The sequence below is a fragment of the Asterias amurensis genome, chromosome 15, assembly GCF_032118995.1.
Source record: "Asterias amurensis chromosome 15, ASM3211899v1".
Taxonomy (NCBI): Eukaryota; Metazoa; Echinodermata; class Asteroidea; order Forcipulatida; family Asteriidae; genus Asterias; species Asterias amurensis.
This window is the reverse complement of record NC_092662.1, coordinates 15,089,567-15,111,658: the sequence shown is the minus strand read 5'-3', so window position 1 is coordinate 15,111,658 and position 22,092 is coordinate 15,089,567. Positions and strand designations below refer to the sequence as shown.

Here is a 22,092-nt window from a genome sequence, read left to right as displayed (position 1 = left end):
CTACTCGGGTGAGATTCAAACCCACGGCATTTGCAATTCTAGAATTCTAGAGTAGTGTCTTACCAGCTACACCACCCAGATTGCCCAGTAGCTAGAGGCAGCTCAAATCCCATTCATGTGATACAAAGAAATTTTATGTTTTTTTATGTAAGCATTGGGTGGTAAAATTCACTGTAAAAAAAAATCTACCTTCTTACTTCCGTGCTAAGTTTGTTTAGATTTACATCAAAGTTGGCTGAATTTATTCAACCAATCACCTTTGTAATAGTCAAATTACTCTTGACCAATTAGAATGTTAAATATGCACATTACAACAATGCTACATCTACTACGACCTTGAATTCTCATTACTTTCAATGGTTTTCCATGGTTTTATGAATAATGGTGTCTCCTTTTTTCCCAAACAGACAACATACAAATTTTGGAAGGAAATTACCTGTAAAGTTACTCTCACTGAGCCGTTTTTTTTTTATAATATAACACAACCCAGTCTGAATTTCAAATCTATGAGAAAAAAATGTCAGATAAATCATTCGAAACAACAAGTAACAGATGTGTAAAACTGTTTTCAACAAATTTGTTGTTTTCATCAGCAAAGAATAAAACCAAGAAAATTAAAACAGACGTCAAGTTAGCTTTTCTCTGAGATTCAACTAAGTGAAGGATTCATTAAATAACGCACCAAAATACCAAGCACCATGATTGGAGGTTCAGGGCATCAATTTCATGAAGTCTGTAAGCACAAAAAACTTTTGCTTAGCAAAAATAGGTTACCAGTCAAAATACAGTACATTCACCATTGCTGTGACTGGTACCCTGCACATTTCTTGCTTAGCAGAGGAATTTGCTTAGCAGAGGAATTTGCTTAGCAGAAGTTTCTGCTTAACAGTTTTATGAAATACTGTAAGCACCAAACCTTGCTAAGCACAGATTAGTATTGCTTAGCAGAAACAGGTTACCAACCCATTATTACAAGTTTGCATTGTTGTGGCTGGTACCAGTCTCAATTTTTACTTAGCAAAGAAATTTGCCAAGCAGAATTTTTCTGCGAAACAGTTTTATGAAATTGGGCCAAGATGGAAACAGTAGGGGAGGGTATCATTATGATTTTCATAAATTCAAGATATTATTTCATACTTCATCACAGTAATTGTTCCTATTTCTGTCGTAACCTTTTTTTTCAATTCACCATCGATACATTATAATACACACATACATGATCTATTTACAAGCTTCTTTTCACTGAAAAGATGGCAATAAGGGGATATTTGTTTTTAGGTTATAGAAATGTAAATACTGATTAGATAAGTCGTTATTTTTTCAGTCATCAGGTTTTTTCCTTATTTTTTTTTTTTTAATTGTAGGTTAACAAACACTGTTGAAAATGCATTGTGGAAAAAAGTGGAAAACAAATTTTTTTAAATACTTTTCCCTAAGTAAGCTTTAGATAAACACCACTATTTTAACCCGCCAAGCTGGAGTATTTGCACGTGCCGTTACTGGAACTTCTCATGCACACATGTTACTAGAACTTCCCATACACAACCTATGAAATGCAACGCTGGTTGTTAGCATTAGCATTACCCTTGCCTGCATCCTTACAGACTGTGAAGTAGGTAACCCTGTTTCAGCCCCAGGAGGTGGTGGCTCCTAGTGGATGATACCCTAGCCTACATCCTTACAGACTGTGAAGGGGGTAACCCTGTTTCAGCCCAGGAGTAGGTGGCTCCTAGTGGATGATACCCATGCCTACATCCTTACAGACTGTGAAGAGGGGTAACCCTGTTTCAGCCCCAGGAGTAGGTGGCTCCTAGTGGATGATACCCTAGCCTACATCCTTACAGACTGTGAAGAGGGGTAACCCTGTTTCAGCCCCAGGAGTAGGTGGCTCCTAGTGGATGATACCCTAGCCTACATCCTTACAGACTGTGAAGGGGGGTAACCCTGTTTCAGCCCAGGAGTAGGTGGCAACATGCCCCTTGTGGCAGTTGATTTGGTTCGACAGCCCAAACTGAGTGTGGCCCTAACCTCAAAATGGCTGTCCGGCCTTGTGTTTTTTTAAGGTACCCCAGAATGGCAGATCTCCAGCTGTACTAATTAAATGTAATGTCAATGTAAAGGCTCTATTTAATAAACAATTATTACGTTTCAGTAGTTTCGGACAAAAAAATGGCAAAACATGCATAGATTTTAAAAGCTGGTACGTTAATCACTTAGTCTGATACCAGTCTGTTAACAGCCACGGCAGCTCAATCCAATGGCTTGACATGACTTTTTTTCTCTCCACAATTGACGAGCAAATTATGTTTATTTGTACCCAAATAAGTATCTTGTTCTAAAAAACAGGATTAGTTTTAATTACAGTTAAAATCGTGTGTTTTCCACTTTTCTTAAAATCAACAGTGTCGTAAAACTTTCATCGAGGCAAAAAATATAAACGTAATTACATTTTGACCTTCCAGGAAACTTTAAAGTCTTTGAATGGGTAAAATAATTAATATTTTACTGTGAAAAACTTAAATAATGCCCGGAGAACTAAAAAAAGGAGTTTAGAATGGTTAAGATCAATTCTCAATTATCATTGATTAAGCCATTGATAAACCCAAGTCTCCCCCCAAAAAGATTTTAAGTTATAATTTAAATATCTTTTTAACATGTTTTCGCAACAATACCCAATATCAACCAATAACTGTTATTGTATGAGCAATAAAAAAAACTAAACTAACCATCTTTTAAATATTAGATTAACTCGGCCTGTTAATTGTGTACGCACAAATGGACTTCATATGAACGCATCGTTTATCAACAATAAGTACAACTTTGACCAAATTTCAACAACAAAATTATTGATCAAATATGTTTAAAATATCAGGAAAAATAACAATATCGCGCTATTTTTCTTACTGAATGGTCTAGAATTTTTAAGTTCTAACAATGAAAAAGCAAAGGCTTCTGCGTTTTCGTTTAGCTAATAAGTCAAACTTACATCATCAGTTTGCCCCCATCCTTCAGTACTGCAGAACAAAATCTTGGCGTGATTTTTAAAAAAACAAAACATTTTTTACATTATTTTTTTTTTGTCATCAGTTGCAGTTACATATAATTGTAGAAGTATTTAATGAACATGATGCGTGTCAACGGACGTCATTTCGGCTCCTTTGGAGCCAGCAGACAAAACTTGGAAAAAATCCACATGCTCAGAATTTTCCCAAATAGTGGCGTCACGCTAAGGTGCACAGCCACAGCCATGAGTAGTACACTGTTTGTTACAGACACCAAATAAACAGTAGATAAGTATTGAGTAACTCTTTGCAGGTCTTGTATTCGGTAAACTCAAGCACATTTCATTCATCATTGACACAGCGCTTGTTAATGGGAGATTTTTGAATGCTAGGGGGCTGCTTGGATGTTTATGAAGTTCTGAGCATGCGCACATTACCGAGAACAACGGATTTTACCTGGTAAGTCTGCTGCACCAAGCGTCCAAAAAGTCTCCCATTGGTATATAAATAATATTGAGATAACTGCTACGTCAGTGGTTTTCAAACTGTTGTTCAAAAATGGACGCGAACAAATTGTGTACTCACGATTGTAGCTGTGCACAAAGGCATTAGGCCTTATCCGAATTGGTGGCCACAGCTACGGCTATGGCTGTTGCTAAGGGTGTTCCCAACGCATGATGACGCAGAAATCTAGTCGTAGCCCCGGCTGTAGCCGCCAAATCGCAGACCCGTCCTAAGCTCCTCTTTATGGCTGACGTGTTTACAAATGGCGGACGTTCAGTTTAACGAAATCGTATCTAGAAACGATATCCCAGATACGATCATCATCTTACGAGGTCTAGCGCCCTCGTTGTCATGAGTCGAATTCTAGGTACGTTGTTGGCACAAATCCCTCATTATCTCCTTTGCGGACTCGCGTCCAGCCGTCGCCGGTGTCCTCCTCCATGATATCTAGTACATCACCAACCTCCATACTAAGTGAGTTCACATCCCCACCTGTAATAAACAAGAAGTAATAATAACAATAACTAGACATTCATGATATCTAGTACATCAACAACCTCTATACTAAGTGAGTTCACATCCCCACCTGTAATAAACAAGAAGTAATAATAACAATAACTAGACATTCATGATATCTAGTACATCAACAACCTCTATACTAAGTGAGTTCACATCCCCACCTGTAATAAACAAGAAGTAATAATAACAATAACTAGACATTCATGATTTATAGTACATCAACAACCTCCATACTACATGTAAGTGAGTTCACATCTTCCCTACGTGTAATAAACAAGAAGTAATAATAATATAAGTTGTCATGAGACCAGGGCCCAATTTCATAGAGCTGCTAAGCACAAAAAATTGCTTAGCATGAAATTTCTTCCGTGATAAAAACAGGATTACCAACCAAATTTGTATATTGTTTGTTACTTGTATTCAGCTGTTGTTTGCTTATCCTGAATATATCATGTGGAAGTTTGGTTGGTAATCCTGTTTTTATCAAGAAGAAATTTCATGCTAAGCAAATTTTTGTGCTAAGCATCTCTATGAAATTGGGCCCTACTCCTTTTTTATAACAACCATGCAATGGTTTACAAGGTGCTGTGGTGCAATACATGTATGCTGCCAATCAAACCAGGAACACCGGAATCGAACCCCCTTCTCTTTTTGATAAGTGCACTGGGTTCTTTTACATGTGTTATGCAACACACGGGACCAATGGCTTTACGTCCCATCCGAAGGACAAAGCATCATGGTTAAGTGTCACAACTGAGAGTGTCATGGTCGAGTGGTTAAGAGCATCGAATTCAAGTTCTGGTGCTGATTCACCGGAGTGTGGGTTTGAATCCCGGTCGTGACACTTGTGTCCTGGAGCAAGATACTTTACTATAATTGCTTCTCTTCACCCAGGGGTATAAATGGGTACCTGCGAGGGTAGAGGTTGATATTGTGTATGAAAAAGCCACAAGCGCCTTACAGGCAGCTCAGGGCTGTATACTCCCAAGGGAGCTGAGAAACATTACAGGGATGTTATTGGCCCTATGACCAGGGCACTAATGTAAAGCACATTGATACAGTTATTGTGAAATGCGCTATATAAGAATTTGTTATTATTATGACTGGGACTCGAACCCACACTCTGCTGATCAGAGTTTCAGTCCACAAGACTCCAACTACTTACTTTGAAATGCAAATTTGGCCTTGGCCTGTGGATGGTCCTCAAAATCATCATCGACATCTTCATAGAAACTTTCTTGCCTGGAAGATACGGGGCTAGGTAACGAAGAAGAAGAAAAGAATCAGAACTGCTCAGTGTGCTATCGGTGTGTTACATTATTATGTTCTTTATCCCAAAGCAAATTTAAAGGAACATTACAGAATTGGTTTTTGCTAACAAAACAGTTGCTGGCAGTGTAAGCACTTTATGTAATCCACCATATGCATAAACTGACAAACATGTAGAAGTTTGAGATTGATCGGCCATCTGGGTCACGAGAGAATAGTGAAAAACCGATTACAAATTTTGCATTGCATTGATGCCAAAATAAAAATGAATAAAACGCTCACTGAGCGATAAACAGTTCAGCCATAACACACTAAATAATCAACACAGGAGGGTGACCAGACTAATAATCAGAGATGTGATGATAGGCTGTTGAAAAAGAAAACCTGAACTATAAGCACAAAGCAAGAAAGCTTGCCAGCACAAAAGCTTCAGAGTTTGAAGCGTGCTGACATACTTTTATCTTTAATTTTGCAAGCCCTACTCTACTGCAATCTGGTTTTATTGTCAATTTCTTATGAAGTTGATCTTTAAAAAAAAATTGAAAGTGAATATTGTAAATTATTATTATTTTTTTTATTCTTGGGGTAAGGGGTCTGAAAGAAACAGACTTCCAAGTGAAAACGGAGAAATCACACATCCCTGAATAATGTACAGCACCCTCACCTAGTTAGGCTATCACCGCCTGGGGTCAACGCATCCGTATCCTCAAGCTCCGCATTGTCATTATGGGGCATCGGCGGGACAGGTGCCCTGACCGGGCTCGACTGATTGGATCCATGCAAAGGGTCATCGGAGGCTGCCTCTTGCTTCACGCTGCTGTACCGGTCCGACACTGGTGTGCTGTGCTGTGAACTCGGCTGCGAGCTCGGTGGTGTGCTGACGGGGGTCCCTGTTTTACCTTCGGCTTTGTCTTTATAGTTCTGGTTTTGGAGTTGGAGGGAATCAAGAAAAATATTCAAAATTAATAATTGTTGCCTTTGATGAAATTACGCCTGTGTTTTATACTCCACATGGATGCGAAAACTGTCATAGCATTACGGGCAGAACAAATCATCACATGCATTGCGTCTCAACCTAACTTTCTTGCGTACCTTTCGGATCAAATTCAAAAACAACTTGTTCAGCGACCTGCCTTTTTGAAAACAGGAAGGGGTAACATGTGCAATAGAAAAAACAACCGTGTAGCCAAGCTAGCCTGAGCCGAATCCAAAGCCGAATCCAAAGCCAAAGCCATGGTTTCGCAAAGGGCCAATGAACTCAGGGTAGAGCGTCATTACTAAAACAAAATAATTATAAGAAATTTGGATGCAAATACTGTTGGTGTGTTGAAATGATGGCATTTCCACCTTTTGGTAGTCCCTGGGATGGATTTCAGAAAGAGTTAAGACTAGTCTTATCTCGAGTTAGCACCAGTTACTCGTCCTAACTTAGGACTAGCCATACCTTTTTAATATCTCCAAGGACTAGTCCTAAGTTAGCACCAGTCCTAATAACTATTTGTGAAATCGACCCCTGGAGTTATAGATTCCAAGGATCTTTTTGGAACAGTGCCCGCGGCGCTAGAGAAGTAGACCAACGATGATGCCCTGATAATGCAGTGATCGCTTGAGTGGCGGGTTGTTCGTCGACTTGTCGCATGTTGATTTTTCGTATTATTTCCTATTTCGTAATATTTTTAGCCAAAGTGACTTCACTAGTGTACAGTGCTATTTTCTGTCAACACAACTCAACTCAAGCTTAAACAAATTCAAATGCAAAAAACTCATGCATATAACAATGCATTATCAAACAATTCACCTACAATCCACGGCGGTACATTGGACAAGTTGCACAAAAAATGGTGTACAGGTGATGTAAGCATAAGGATCATTGCACAAGGGTCAATTTTAAAGCTTCGTTTTCAGAGTAACGTTAAGAATTAACACCAACAAAAAGTTAGCGGACAAATGTTTCAAAAAATTAGTCTTGATCTGCAAAAAAGAAATGTTATTTAAAGAATCAACAAAAATGATGAAATGAAACTCCAGAGTGTTAGCAAAAAGCAAGTGTTTGAAGAAAAAAAAAAGGGTAAAAGTGGTTATAAATGACGTCTGCTGGTTGGTGATATTGGCTCTAAAGGGTAAGATGTGGCTCATTCATCAGAGTAGGAATAGGAAGCTTAACCATAATTGCTTCTTTCCTTCCAGGAATAGACTGTATTGAATTACCCCCTTTGTTGGTATGAAAGTAGCCATCTTGTAGGGCAGGCTGTATGCGCGTCTTAACGCTAAATCAATGAAGCACGCAGCACGCACTGCAAAGCATTCCCGGCTGGATTTGTAAGGCACATGTACGCACACACACACGGACACGCTCACAGACGCCATGTTGTAGTGCGGATATTTGAGTGGTGTCGTCATATTCAACACGGTCTATACACCTGTAAGTGGAAACCTGCTTTACAACTCTTACAATAAGTAAACTAGAGTCTCAATGCTACATGCACTCATGCACATCACAAAAGTTTGACTCTTGCATGGTAGAAAAACAAAAACAAATGCTGCATAAAAATTAACAAGGAAAAAATATTAAGTATAAAAACTGGCAAAAGAAAAAATCAGCAAGTGCAAGGGGAAAAACAAGAACGCTAACAGGTCCAACGGGCACAAACCATACAACACAATTGCTGATGCAATCTCCGCAGACGTTTTCTTGCACAGACTGGAACAAACTCAGTTCCCATGGCAACCATTTCCTCAACAAATACCAGTTCAATTTGGGCAATCATTTTTTAGTACAAATGTTTTTTTAAATAAATTTTAATAAACAAATATTAGTGTTTAGAAGTACACACTTTAGAAAGCAAAATTATGAAAAAGCTATGATGCTCATTACACACGATGTGAATGACAAATGAAAGGTAAGCTGATGCTGGAACCCCCCTCCCCCCCTCTTCCCTTAATAATTAAGAAACTATTTGTTTTGTATTATTACTTGTGTTTGAACTAAACAATTAAACAAAAAAGCAAAACTGTAAAAATTATTCAAAAACATATGAAGTTAATTGCTGTGAAAAAAAAATTGTACAATATTGTTAAATGCTTTGAAAATTGTTTTTATTATCTTGGCTTGGTATGTACATGTATGAATGGCAGAATATTTATACAAAACCCAGCAAGAATAAGAAGAGCTTTGAAAATGCCATAATCTTGAGAAATAAAGTAGCGTGAGTAATATATGTAGGTTTACGGATTTACAGATTTTACAAACAGAATAAGGAAGCTTCAGATTCTTTCAAGTCAAATTTTGTTTTTGCAAAAGCAAATATTGTTAAATAGAAGAGCAGGCCCATTAATGCCTACGGCAGAGTGAATAAAAGGGAATTCTTAAAGGTAATATTATACAGGTTTTTTTTAAATTTGGGTTTGCGAAAAAAATAAAATAAAAATAAAAAATAAATGAAAATGCTGGTGTGAGATGAGGGGAAAATGGTTGCCATGGAAAACAGTGCACTCAAAATGTGTTTTCAGCCAACCGCGGAAAAATAAATACTTACACTATCGGATGATTCAGAGTTATTCGTCTTATTACTATACGCTGAATAGCCCATGTATTTCTGCGTGAAACACAGAACGGAAGAAGAATTGGATGGATTAGCACACGGGGTGATTTGGAGACGTCATGAAGCCGTGGGATGAGATTAAAAGATTAAGTGTTGATCTTGTTTTGTCTAAATCCATGGATAGTTGAGGTTTTTTTTAATTCATGGGAACGCTATTTGCTAACTATTTGCTGTGGCAGTGGACACTATTGGTAATTACTCAAAATAATTATTAGCATAACAAGTTACTTGGTAATAAGCAACGGAGAGCTGATGATAGTATAAAACATTGTGAGAATTAGCTCCCTCTGAAGTAATGTAGTTTTCGAGAAAGAAGTTATTTTCCACGAATTCGATTTTGAGGTCCCGAAATCAAGCATCTGAAAGCACACAACTTCTTGTGACAAGGGTGTTTTTTCTTCCATATCTTGAAGCTTCAACAACCAACTAAGTTCAAATTTTCACAGGTTTGTTATTTTGTGTATTTGTTTTAAGATACACCAAGAGAGAAGACTAGTCTTTGACAATTACCAAACGTGTCCAGTGTCTTTAAGAGGATGATTTCTGTGATTTTTGCTCAAAAAGCGAAGGCAACTTCAAAACACTACGCTCGGAATTGCTCCAAGGTGACGTAAACCTACAAAACACTTCGATGAGGAAAAGTCAGAGTGGATCAATGTCTTCAGTCGTCATAGAAGCAAAAGAACACATGCTATGATCAAAGGATGATCAATCTAAATAGATGACATGTCAGACACAGAGACTGTTCAAATCAAATGACAAAGTTAAGGCCCGGTCCCACTGCAGCGATAACGAGAACGATAACAATAACAACGCAAAGAGACACAGTCCATTGGTTGAATGAGCGTTTGCGTATTCTGCGTGGAGCAATTCAACCAGTAGAATGCGTTCTCTCTGCGTCGTGATCGTTATCGTTTTCGTTATCGCTGCAGTGTGACTCGGCCTTTACTTGCTTTAAGCAATTCTACATTCTGAATTCATGCAGTTTTTCCCAAAAGAGTTCATTCATCCACATTGATAAGCCACACCGTGAAGAAAGACCACAGGGAAACATCCCATGCTCAAACCGCGAGCTTATTGAAACCAATTTTCAAAGTGTTGAAACCAATTTCCCGCTGCCAAAACATAGGATTCGAACTGCCTCTAGCTATCGGGCAACCTCGGCAGTCTAGTTGGTAAGACACTGCTCTAGAATTGCAAGAGTCGTGGGTTCGAATCCCACCCGAGTAACATGCCTGTGATATTTTTTCACAGGACTCGGGAAAGTACTGAGTATACAGTGCTAACACACATTGGTGTATCAGTAAAAACCAAAAATTAATATACTCTTTATCCCCGATGCAAATTTAACATCTCTTATATCGTTGCGGTACCCGCTGCCAAAACATAGGATTCGAACTGCTTCTAGCTACCGGGCAATCTCGGTAGTCTAGTTGGTAAGACACCGCTCTAGAATTGCAAGGGTCGTGGGTTCGAATCCTTACCGAGTAACATGCCTGTCATATATTTTCACAGGACTTGGGAAAGTACTGAGTATACAGTGCTAACACACAGCGGTGTATGGGTAAAAACCCAAAATAAATAAAATTTTCAAGTTGAAAACAACTTGTAGGCCTAGAATAACACATAAGCCACAGAGCCATGGTCTGTTGCCCTGGTCTTGGGTCTTAATGGCCCTTCAAATGTTTCCCACAGACTTTAAGATTTCTAATGGGAATGCCCATTCCAAAATGAAAATGCCCTTGCACTCTCAGGGATTAAATTTCAGGCCTAAACTCGGCGGAATAAGGCTCAAAGACCGCTCCAAAAATCTGTACACTGTTTATAAGCACTCCTAATTTCCCACTCAATTTCCCACATGACTTCAAGCATTTTATTAGGCATCTGAAAGCATACAAATTTGTGCAACAAGGTTTTTTTTTTTTTTTTTTTTAATTTTTTACTTGCAACTTCATAGACCCATTGAGCCCAAGTTTTCACAGGTTTGTTAAATATCTGCATATGTTGGGACACACAAGAGTGATAATACTGGTCTTAAAAAAAAGCAAAACAACACCGTTAAGTCTTCATGCTAAGCCGAGATGTGACCTTTAGAGAAATGATGCCCGGCCGAAACAAAACATACTTAAAGCTGATGATGAAGGACCATAAAAAATCAACTTAGAAAATTAGTGATCCTGGAGTCAATGATTAAAACATGATATCAAAAGGATGAATTATAGACCCTATGCACAACACGCAGTGCACATACACGCGCGTCTCCTGTCTGCCATTTTGTGTGTCTAAACATGCATAAAAGGACGGAACGCGTGTTAACGCACCTTCGAACAATGCGCGTCTACCATTTCTGCCTTTTTGGGGAGTCCATTCCTGTTGTGTACGCGTTAGACACACAACAGGGCAGTCAGGAAACGCCCATGTATGAGGTTGCACCTTGGGTCTATTTTGATATTTGAAGAGGGGTAGATGTGTTTTTTGATTGGATGGTTCAGGAAGTGCGGGGGGGGGGGGCGGGGGGTCTTACTTGGTATTTTTGCAGCTCTAGTCTCAGGGTATCCACTTTCTTGCCGATGCTGGTTAGCTGGCTCTCTACCGACGCTGGATCACCAAGGGTTGGGTTCTTGGTGTAGACTTCTCGCATCTTGATCAACGCTTCCCTGGAGGAATGGCGAGAATGGCGAGAATCAATCAATCAATCAATCAATCAATCAATCAATCAATCAATCAATCAATCAATCAATCAATCACTTGTAATCAAGTAAGTTTTTATGCTAAACATTTTTTTGAGTACATGTAATTACCAATAGTGTCCACTGCCTTTAAGTCAACTACTTACTTGGACTTAATTTCTTGGTCGACTTGTACTTGGACTTCGTCTATTTTCTTCTGGAGTTCCCTCCGTTGCTGATGGGGTTGCAAATGGCTAAAATCTTCTGCTGGCTCGGGCTGGATACAAAAAAAATAACCGAGATGCAACGATTATTAACATGAGCTGAATAAAATAACAATGGTAGAAGAAAAAAACTTAAAAGAGGAAATAGCTTGAGAAGAAGGAAGGAAACATTGAGAAGAAAGAGTTACAAGGTTAAGGGGTTATCATTTAAAGAATGTGGGTACTTTTTGTAACACAAAGTCCACAGACTTACATTACACTTACACCGTTTGAAGATAATGAGAGTAGAAAGCGTACCTTCAAGTATTGGTCGTTGTAGTGCTGTAGTTTTTGAGAAAGGAGTAAAACATTGTCATGAAAAACATTTTTACACTCTAAAATAATTTTCGTCTCATGATCACCGAGACGAAAATTATTTTCATGACATTGTTTTACTCATTTCTCAAAAACTACAGCACCTCAACAAGTAATATTTTCAGGTAAGCTTTCTACTATTATCTTCAAACTGTGTAAGTTTAATGTTAATCTGTGGCCTTTGTGTATTTAGTCCGACAAAAAGTGCATAGACCCTTTAATAGGTATGAAGGTGACAGTAATACCCACAAATGGGATATGGGTACAAGGTTAAGGGTAACACCACAAATGGGCTATCATTAAGAAGGTGAGGGTAACCCTCATAAATGGGATAAATATTATGAAATAGGTATCACGATAGTTGGAACTGGAAAGTAGTTTATGGTATTGGTAGGGTATGGTTCATAAAGTGGGATGGAACCGCTAGAAAAACAATGAACCAAGAAAGGAAAGAAGGTGAAAAGTTTCTACAAAGGGGAAAGTTAAGATTCAAAGGGGAAAGTTAAGAAAGTTAAGATTAGGAAGAAAGATACTGTGAAAGAAAGAGAATTCGAGACACAAATAAAGAAACAGAATATATCTGGCTAATAAACAAATAGTCAAACTATTGCTCAAGGAAAAATGGATTTCTACCACCTTCCCTTGACAGAAAAATTATGAAAAATTACTGGTAAACATAACAGTTGTGAAGTGCTGTTAGTTTAGTTGTTGTTGATGTTAACAAATAAAAGCGGTTAGCAAGCAAAGCAACCCATGCAATACATTTATTAAAGAGATTTGAAGTAAACGTTGAAACAACTTGACAACATGCCAGAATGTCCGATAAGGAAACACGTCCCCGTGTAAAGGCAAAGTATACCTTTGGTTTTGTGAACCATTCAATTGTTTTATTCCTACACAAAACAAAGATATAAACAACAAAACTAACTTGTGACAATTTCATTTCAAAAGGCGGGTTGCATTTTATAGAGATTGCCAACATTCTGGAGCGAAGTTATATCCACAAAACCCCCAGAATAATCCATATTGAAATACACTATCTGAGAAACGTTTCATGCAGAGTTGTTTCTCAGATTGATAAGTTTTTGAGTCCCTCTCTCAAAAACCACATTCCTTTGAAGGGAATTGTTTCTCAAAATATTATACATGATCAACAGCTGCAGTGCTTCTTACCACGTAAGTTTTTATGGTCATTCATTTTTTGAGTAATTACCAAATGTATGAACCCTCCCTTCAACTCATATATAATCTAAACTATGGACTGAAAATGGTTTCATTTCAAAAAGTGCTTTTTTATGTTCATGCAATTTATGTGCACTATAAGCAAACTTAGTCACCAAATGATGAAGTTTACGATTAACATGCAAGTTTGTTTTCATGGCACATGCACAATTTTCTCTCTATGGTGCTATTATTACAGCACTTGGATAAAAAAAACGTAAGGGAAAATCGACTGAGTAAATTTAAAATAATTTGGAGTTGAACAAGGACTACTTCAGCAAGCTACAACTGGCAAATAATTTGGTTAAAAAATGCAGTTGTATGGCTCAGTTTGATGTTGTACACATTTCTTTGGTGACACATCTAACTAAACACACATTAGATCGCACTTGCACATACTTTATGATGCGTAGTGCCTGAAGAAGAATATATGTGGGTATTTTATGATTGGGTCATTATTATAGACCATGACAGCAATGAAATAACTTGAGACGGTCTTGAGACAGAGACCAGGTCTTGAGACATACAACACTGTTATTATTTAAAATGCTTAGCTTGACTGTTTCTTTTTTCTGATTTAAAAAAGGACTTCTGCTTTATGCCAGAGTAAAAAAAGATGAAAAAACTTATAAGGGATATTCGGTTTCTTTTAAAATTTTGAGCGATACAGACAGGTGCACATTCACACTTTCTTCAAGAGCTCTGGTAAAACAGTAAGAAGGCAGGGTACAATACTGGTTTTAAAAAAAAAGTGCCATTTTAAGCCTTCGAGAAAGACTCTTCTAGAGTCGTTACATCAAACCATTAACTATTTCTTGTGGTTATACAATAGGTCTTTTTGGTTTATAAGCAGCTAATTATACATTTTTTTCAGTTTAATAACACTTAGTTTATATCCTCATTGGTAATGGTGAATATAAACAGAGAATATCGTCAATGATGAAAAATGATCTGTTTGATTGCTGACACTAAAACATCTCAAATTTGGACGCTAAGAAGTCTTTAATGAGTATCAAATTGCCAACAAACAAATGGTTGGACTGCAGTGCACTTTGATAATCTAACTAAATGAACCCAAGAATAAATTGTGTGAATTGAAAACAAACGTAGCATAAGATTCACACCCCATGTCAACAAATCAGTTGAAAATCACATGCGAAACCATCTCAAACTAAAGCAATGCAGGTCTTGAACTCCGATTTTGAAGAGGCAATGCAATTTGTTGGGCATAGAGTTATATATAAGAACTAGAGGGCGCACTGGCCTATATACGCGCCCCTTCATGCGCGCAGGCGGCCATTTTCTAAGTTGAACAAACAGGCATTGCTTAGCGTGTGTTTGTGCGGCCATTTTGTAAGTTGGCAAAACAGCATCGCGTCAGCGTTCAATGAACAACGTACGTGTCTCGTTGCGGTCCCATCGCGTTTGTGCAAGAAGCATCACCAGTGCGCCCTCTAGTTCTTATATATAACTCTATGGGTAGGGGGCACATGAGGAAAATGTAAATTTCGGTTGGGAATTTGAAAAGGGCACCCCAGCAAAAGCAGGCCTGGAATTACAAGGAAGCCACGGCGGCCATGGCTTTCGTTGCCCCAGGTCTTGGCTTTGGTGCCCCTCAAAAGAGTTTCCTGTTATCTTTTAACTTTCCAATGGAAGTGCCCTTTGCAGGATGAAAATGGCCTTGCCCTCTCAAAAGATGAGAGTCCACGCCTGCAAAACCAAAGGGCACTGCGGAAATTGCCGCAAGTCCTTGAGATACTACAAGACCTGCAATGGATTTAAATAATTTGTAACTTTTACATCAAATCTTCTACAAAAACTCTATGCATGATCTAAGAATCACATTTCGGAATAACTTTTACCAGTAGTATACCCCTCCTTAACAGACACCAAGACACACACAAGATGGAGAGTGAAAAAAAATATCAAATTTATATGAAACTTTTCAAGATACAGCACAGCATTGGTCTCTAGTTCAAAATAGAACACCAAGAATAAATATGAAACTTATCGAATGTCTTCGGATTTTTTCCCTGATATACTTTTATTTTTTTTGTAAGGTCAACTTTGAAAAACTGAAAGAGTAGACTTTGTGAAGTTCATGTCGGGAATTACACAAAAAACACAAAGGAAATAGATTTTCACTTTTTTTTTTAAAGTGACACAAAATGAACCAGCAGAATATTATTAAACGCCTTGAAGTGAACTTTAGTGAAGCAGATATTTTACCCACAAACCACCACCACCTCTAAGGCCCTTTTCGAATTCACTGCTTCGGCTTTAGATTCGGCTTCAGGCTCCTTTCTTTCGTCTGAAAGCCTGAGGCGTACACCAAGCACATGCAATTGTCAAGACAATCACGGGGCCAAGCTAGCCTGAGCCGGGTCTGGAGCTGATGCTGTGGATTCGAGAAGGGCCTTTGATGTCAGACGCTAAAACAGCGCCCTCAACGTGGTTAAAAGAGCAGCTGGTCGTTGCGCACATTGTCAGTTGTCAGCAGAGAGTGAGAGATGATTACCAATGCTGTACCATATCTTTAAAAAGGCCAAAATGCAATGTGCAATAAGAGAAATGCAGGATGATGCAGAGAACGCAGGTAATACCTTTCGTCTAAATGAGGGCGTGTGGGGGATTTTTAATCTGCGTATACTTCCACCCCGTTCGTCGTCCTGGTTGGGGGAAACAAACCAAGAGGGGGCAATGAGAGCAAAATGAAACCCCGGATGAGGATTTTGTCAAACGGCAAAACAGAAAGGGAGAGAAGAAAAGAGAGAGAGAGAGAGAAAAAAAAATCATGACTTTCGGGGATGAAAATAAATCAAGAGATTTGGGGGATGAGGTAGATGGATGGATAAAAGGAGTCATGGGAAGGAGGTTGATGAAGGGATTGATGAAGAAATGTAACCATGGAGATGTTTAACAACAACATCTTAATAATGGCATCATGTTTTCAGTCCTTGAACTTTCCGTTTTTTTAAGAGGCATAGCAATTATTTTGCTCTGGTGAAGGGGCACTGCTATGAGGACGACTTTAATTTGGTATTGAAACTTTGCAAAGGGCACCACAGTAAAAGCACAGGGCAATTGCTGTGGGTGATGTGGGTTGTATCAAGGCCTGTGTGTTGAGGCTATTGTGTCTAGGGTGGTTTGAACACAACCCAAGTTTTTTTGGTTTTTTTTTGAGGAATTCTGAGAAAAATGAACAAGCTACTGGGAAAAGTTTTTTTTTTTCCTCTTCACTTTGCAAACACTTTGAGGTACTGCACTTTCAGTTGGTTGAGTCTAGTGTCATATTGGTCAAGAGAAAGAAAGTAGCAAGAAGAAATTTTAAATTATTTTCTTAGCGAACAACTCTGATAACCTATCATGGCTAGCCCAAACAAAATGACTTCTCATTGTAAAATGTTCCCCCCAAATCCTACCAATGATCCTGATGATCATGTTGGGTTTGGCAAACTTGAATAATTCCATCAAAATCCCTCAAAGTTAATCCCAGTTTGTTTGAACCTGTTCGGTGTCAATCTTGCATTGGAGTACGACAGGCTGACTTTTAATTTCACCTTCAACATAAAAGAAATTTGATTAGTGACAGTCAACACCGACATTTCAACTGTTATACCAAAAAACCAACATTTTGAACAAGTTTTTAGTTTGTTTTGGCAAGTCCGAGTTGTTAGTTTAGATCAACAAGAGTAGTTTTTATTTTTCAAACATGCAACTTCGTCATCATGCAAACAACTTTCACAGTCATCACAAACAACAGTTAGATTGTTTTGATACATATTGATAGTATGGTTGTATAGTACATGAATCAGTCAATGATATGGTGTTTCGTATGTGCTACCTTTATTCAGTTTTATTTGTCCGTCACATTTCATTTAAAAAAAACAAATTTCCCCTGGATGCCGCTTCCGAGGTTGTATTGTCAACTTGGGTGTGATCCCTGGCTACACGGTTGTATGGCTTCTGACTGGAACCCCCCCCCCCGAATAAAGATATCGACAAAGCAGGGAGACTGTCAACATAGGGCTAGATAGCTCAGTTGGTAAAGCGCCGGCACGTTAATCTGGAGGTCGCTGGATCAAATCCTGCTCTAGGAAATTTTTCTTTGTTCAACCCAAAATTGTGTTTTGTTTCCTGTTTTTTTTTTTTTCCCCTGCTGCATTTCTTTTTTGTTTATAGAGGGAAGAGTGAAATCTTCTTACAAATATTTTTAGTTAAAATGAATAAAAATTCCACAGAAAAGTTCTGGTACAACCCTCGCCTTTTGCCTTTTCCAAAGATCATGAAACGTTGTCTCCCACATAAACAACATCCAAACAATGATAAGATGGTTAATGATCAGAGATCACACCAAAGCCATAGATAGTAAAGTAGAGATATATACACGGTTATACCGCAAACGGAGTGTAAAGGGAATAAAAATGTGACAGGGAAAAAAAGAAACAATATAAAAAATATGCGACAAGAAAAAAACAATTTAAAAAAGAATTTTAAAATAAAAAAGGCGGCACATATAAAACACCATGCACATGTACTTTGAAGAAGAGGATGCTTCCATCACAATGCAAACATTGCCAAAAATTGTTCTTAATTAGAAGTTACAATCTACATGTGTGAAACCTGATTATTAATTTAATCCTGAGCATTGTAGTACCATCTTTGCTTTGTTGCTAATGGTCTTGATGCCATACTTCATGTGAATGGGAATGTGGTACTAATTTAGACGTCACCAATTCGTAACAAACAATTATTTCAGAAGAGTTGCGCTGTGGGCAACTTTTCTCGAAACGTTTGCAGCAAAAACAGAGCTGTGTCATCGAAATTCGCTTCGCACAAAGCATTTGCAGGAAATATCACCCGAATTAAGCCTGGTTCGTACTTCCTGCAAATGCAAATATAAAGCAAATTTTTGGCGTCACAGGGCTTTCTACACAATAAATGTTTCACAGGAGTTCAGCACGTAAATAACTCTTTGTGATGTCAAAATCCGAATCGCATTAGAATTCGCCGAAAGTATGAGCCGGGCTTCAGCCTTTCTTTCTGACATATGGAATCAACTGCAGACTTGACGCAAGTCAAAGCTTAATACATTGTCACAAAACAACGATTTATCAAAGTTGAGCCCGTTTTGGTTTTCAAAATTGCGTTGTGACTGCCTTAAACTCTTCTTGGCTTATTCAATGCCTTGGATTAAGTTACAGAACAATCAACGGACACACTTCATGAAAGTCGTGTCCTTCAAGGTTATCAGAGTTGTTTTTAAAGATGGTCGCCGTGTATGACTTGGTTATTGTTTTACCTTTGTGATGTGAGAAACGCTGGGTGCCCGCTTTTTGAATACGATGGTGGCATGAATGAGTGAATGAAATAAAATGGATGGATGGGTTGGTTGGTTGGTTGGTTGGTTGGTTGGTTGGTTGGTGGGTTGGGAATCAACAACGGAAAGGAATATGCAATCAAACAAACAAAAAGGAAAAAAGAACAAATGTGAATTCTTCAAGAAGAAAACACTGGTATTCTGTAAAAGTGTAAACAATTGATTAATTTACAAAAATCATCAGAAAAACGGAAAAAGTTAAAAGGGTCAACTAAAGAGAAAAGACCTTTTGGTTATTTTTTTTTTTTTTTTTTTTTATAGAATCCCAATACCTTAGTTTTTTTTTTTAAGCAAAGAAAATTAATTAGTTCACTCAATTAATTAAGCGATTGCAAACTTGTGTATTAAAAACAAAGAATAAACAATTCAGAAAACACCATAAAGTAGCTGAATGACAAAGAAATAAAAAAATCAATCGAATTAAAGATTACTACAACCCGTGCCAGTAAACACATAGCAAAACAAATGCAGATTTTGTTTCCCCCACTAGTGATTTGCATTTAATCAATGTGGGTTTTGTTGTTTTCTACACAAACAAAATTTAAAATTAAGTTGGCAGTCAATTAGAGCGATGATGCTAACTAAGTAGCTGAATGCTGTACACTTTAAATATGCGTGTCGTTAAAATATAAAAATCAGGGATACTTATATGCGTGCCGTGAAAATATAAAAAACAGGGAAATATTTGAGTTTGGCGACAGCAAAAAATTACTGTTACCTTTGGCCCCTGACCTTCCATAAGCAATGACCCCTGTTTCGGTAAAGTACATGCATTTTAATGACTTTTAATATTGTTTCTTTTTTTTAAGTTTTGAAAAATGGCTAGCAAGTTCTATAAATGTTTACTCTTATTGGATAAACTTCCAAAGAATCCATACCTTTGCCCAAATTGATCTGAGACCACCCTTTTTGGTTTTTTTGTTCTTTCCTGTTACTGTTCCACCGCTGTTGTTGGATGTTATGCTGTTCCCGGACACCGAGTCCGGTTCTTTCGTCTCGGTAGCATCTCTGGGTTCGTCGAGATCCAACATCCGGAAGTCGTCTGGGGGAACTAGCCCAGATTTGTACTTTGTCGTTACTTTTTTAGAATCCTGCAAAGAGTGATCAAACACAATGGTAGACTTATGAGTCGCTGGTGGCAGCAGACATAACAGTCCTTTTTTGCAGCTGTGCGTGCGCGTTCACATGCTCAGTATTGCGCATGTAGGTCTGAGCCTGCGAAGAACTGTGAAAAAGGACCATCCAAAAGTCTCCAATTGATTGCAATATGGAGGTATTTGTTTGTATTGCATTTTTGCTTAGTCGTAGTGGCTTCTTAGATAGCGTGCATATCAATCACTCATTGACGATCAAGGCGCTTTAACATTCAGTATTTTCCTGCAAGGTATGTGGGACTACGTTTGAATTATGAGACCTACTAAAAAAAAAAAGTAATTACTTTTGAAGCAATACAAACAAGTTGCAATAGAGGCCATTTTTACGAGCAAACTGCATTTCGGCTTACAGGCACGTCAAGCGCTCAGTTTATTAACGCAACCACACGGTTGTTTACTAACCAATCAGGCAACGAGTTGTGTGAAATGTGCGCGCGCTGCCCGCTGTTCTCGCGCAAAACGCATGGCTGTGTGTTCCAAACTGCCCATAAAGATGGCCGATTTGCGTCATGTGGGAACTAATCTATTGCGTTACTTACCTCAGCAGGGCTTATTTTCTCCGCTTCCATCGTGATATCATCCAGGCATTTACTGACGATTGGGAGTACGCTGCGGTGACAGTCCGCATACTGCTTGTACAACTCGCTCGTCTTCGTTATCCGCCGCTCGTCCATCTCTTGGATTTTCTGGAACGAAGAGTGAATTTAAAAAAACACACTTTGAATAGGAAATTTCAGATGAGGTGTGGAATTGAGAATCAATGATATTTCAATTATTATAACAACGGGCAAATTATAATAATATTAATACTAATAACTAGTTCTGCGCATTTTACAATAATAATAAAAAATAATAAGCAGTTTTTATATAGCGCTTTTCACACCCAAAGCGCTTCAAACATTTTTACCCCTGGTAACTTAGCCATAATTCATTCCTTAAACCATCTCATACAGCCTGTGCAACATTAAAACGCGCTACTCGGCTAAATCAATCACAAGAACCATCTCTGCCCTCACAGGTACCGATTCACAACCCTCGGTGAAGATAAGCAATCATAGTGAAGCGTCTTGTTCAAGGACACGAGTGCCATGACCGGGATTCGAACCCAAACCCCAATGACTAAACCACCAGGACTTGAATTTTTCTGCTCAAAGCCACAACGTTGTCCCCGGGGTGTGTCGAGAGGTTACAAGGTTGACCGTTCTCTCACCCTGGTATTGGACCATTTGCATATCCAAAATTTGTGGATAAGTATGCAAATCAAAATAATCAAAAAAATTCACATCTTCGTCATAATCTTGTAGTACGGTACCAGATTTAATAGCTTGTTTGTAAATTGTTGGTTGCCGGCTGCTGGCTGAACGGTGTAACACTATGAATATGAAACATAGATGATAATTGTAAAGTCGTTACTCCAATCAGGGGCCAAGTAAGGAGTTTCCATCCCAGTGTTTACTATTGTAAACATGGTTGGAAATAACGTAAACCATAGGGACGAGGTTGACTCGGCCATGACACCCTATCCGACTTTTGACTTACATTAAAGACATCAGGTACGGTGTAACACAATGAATATGGAACATATTCTAATAATTGTAAAGTCAGTGTCCAATCAGGGTCCAAGTAAGGAGTTTCCATCCCAGGGTTTATAATTGTAAACATGGTTGGGAATAAAGTAAACCATGGGGACGAGGTCGACTCGGCCATGACACCCTATCCGACTTTTGACTTACATTAAAGACATCAGGTACGGTGTTACACTATGAATATGGAACACATTCTAATAATTGCTAAGTCGTTGTCCAATCAGGGTTAAGTAAGGAGTTTCCATCCCAGGGTTTATAATTGTAAACATGGTTGGAACTAAAGTAAACCATGGGGACGAGGTTGACTCGGCCATGACACCCTATCCGACTTTTGACTTACATTAAAGACATCGGGTAGTATAGTGTAGTAATGTTCATGTTGGTCTTTGTTGGTTTGAGTCAGCTGCAGGATATACTCATTCTTGCTCTCTTCTCGAGACTGGTCCTTGGATATCATATTCTGTCGACTCTGTCAAATCCATATGGAAAAAATGAAAATAAACAACGGATTAGAAATGTCAATCTTCTTTAAAGACAGTGGACACTATTGGTAATTGTCAAAGACCAGTCTTCCCACTTGGAGTATCTCTACATATACATAATATAAC

The 22,092-nt window shown here is 38.3% G+C and overlaps 1 protein-coding gene across 1 annotated transcript in view; it reads right to left on the bottom strand.

Annotated features, from left to right (window-relative positions):
• Positions 1-1,720: 1,720 nt before the first annotated feature.
• LOC139947985 (formin-binding protein 1-like) overlaps positions 1,721-22,092 on the bottom strand; it is a 43,835-nt gene continuing 23,463 nt past the window's right edge. The window contains exons 6-15 of the mRNA XM_071945926.1: positions 21,825-21,953; positions 20,438-20,584; positions 19,623-19,835; positions 15,968-16,033; positions 11,733-11,842; positions 11,421-11,553; positions 8,831-8,890; positions 5,959-6,215; positions 5,191-5,282; positions 1,721-3,998 (exon numbers count right to left, since the gene is read on the bottom strand). Of these exons, the coding sequence (XP_071802027.1) occupies positions 3,856-3,998; positions 5,191-5,282; positions 5,959-6,215; positions 8,831-8,890; positions 11,421-11,553; positions 11,733-11,842; positions 15,968-16,033; positions 19,623-19,835; positions 20,438-20,584; positions 21,825-21,953 (1,350 nt within the window). The 3' untranslated portion in view covers positions 1,721-3,855. The remainder of the gene's footprint in view (positions 3,999-5,190; positions 5,283-5,958; positions 6,216-8,830; positions 8,891-11,420; positions 11,554-11,732; positions 11,843-15,967; positions 16,034-19,622; positions 19,836-20,437; positions 20,585-21,824; positions 21,954-22,092) is intronic.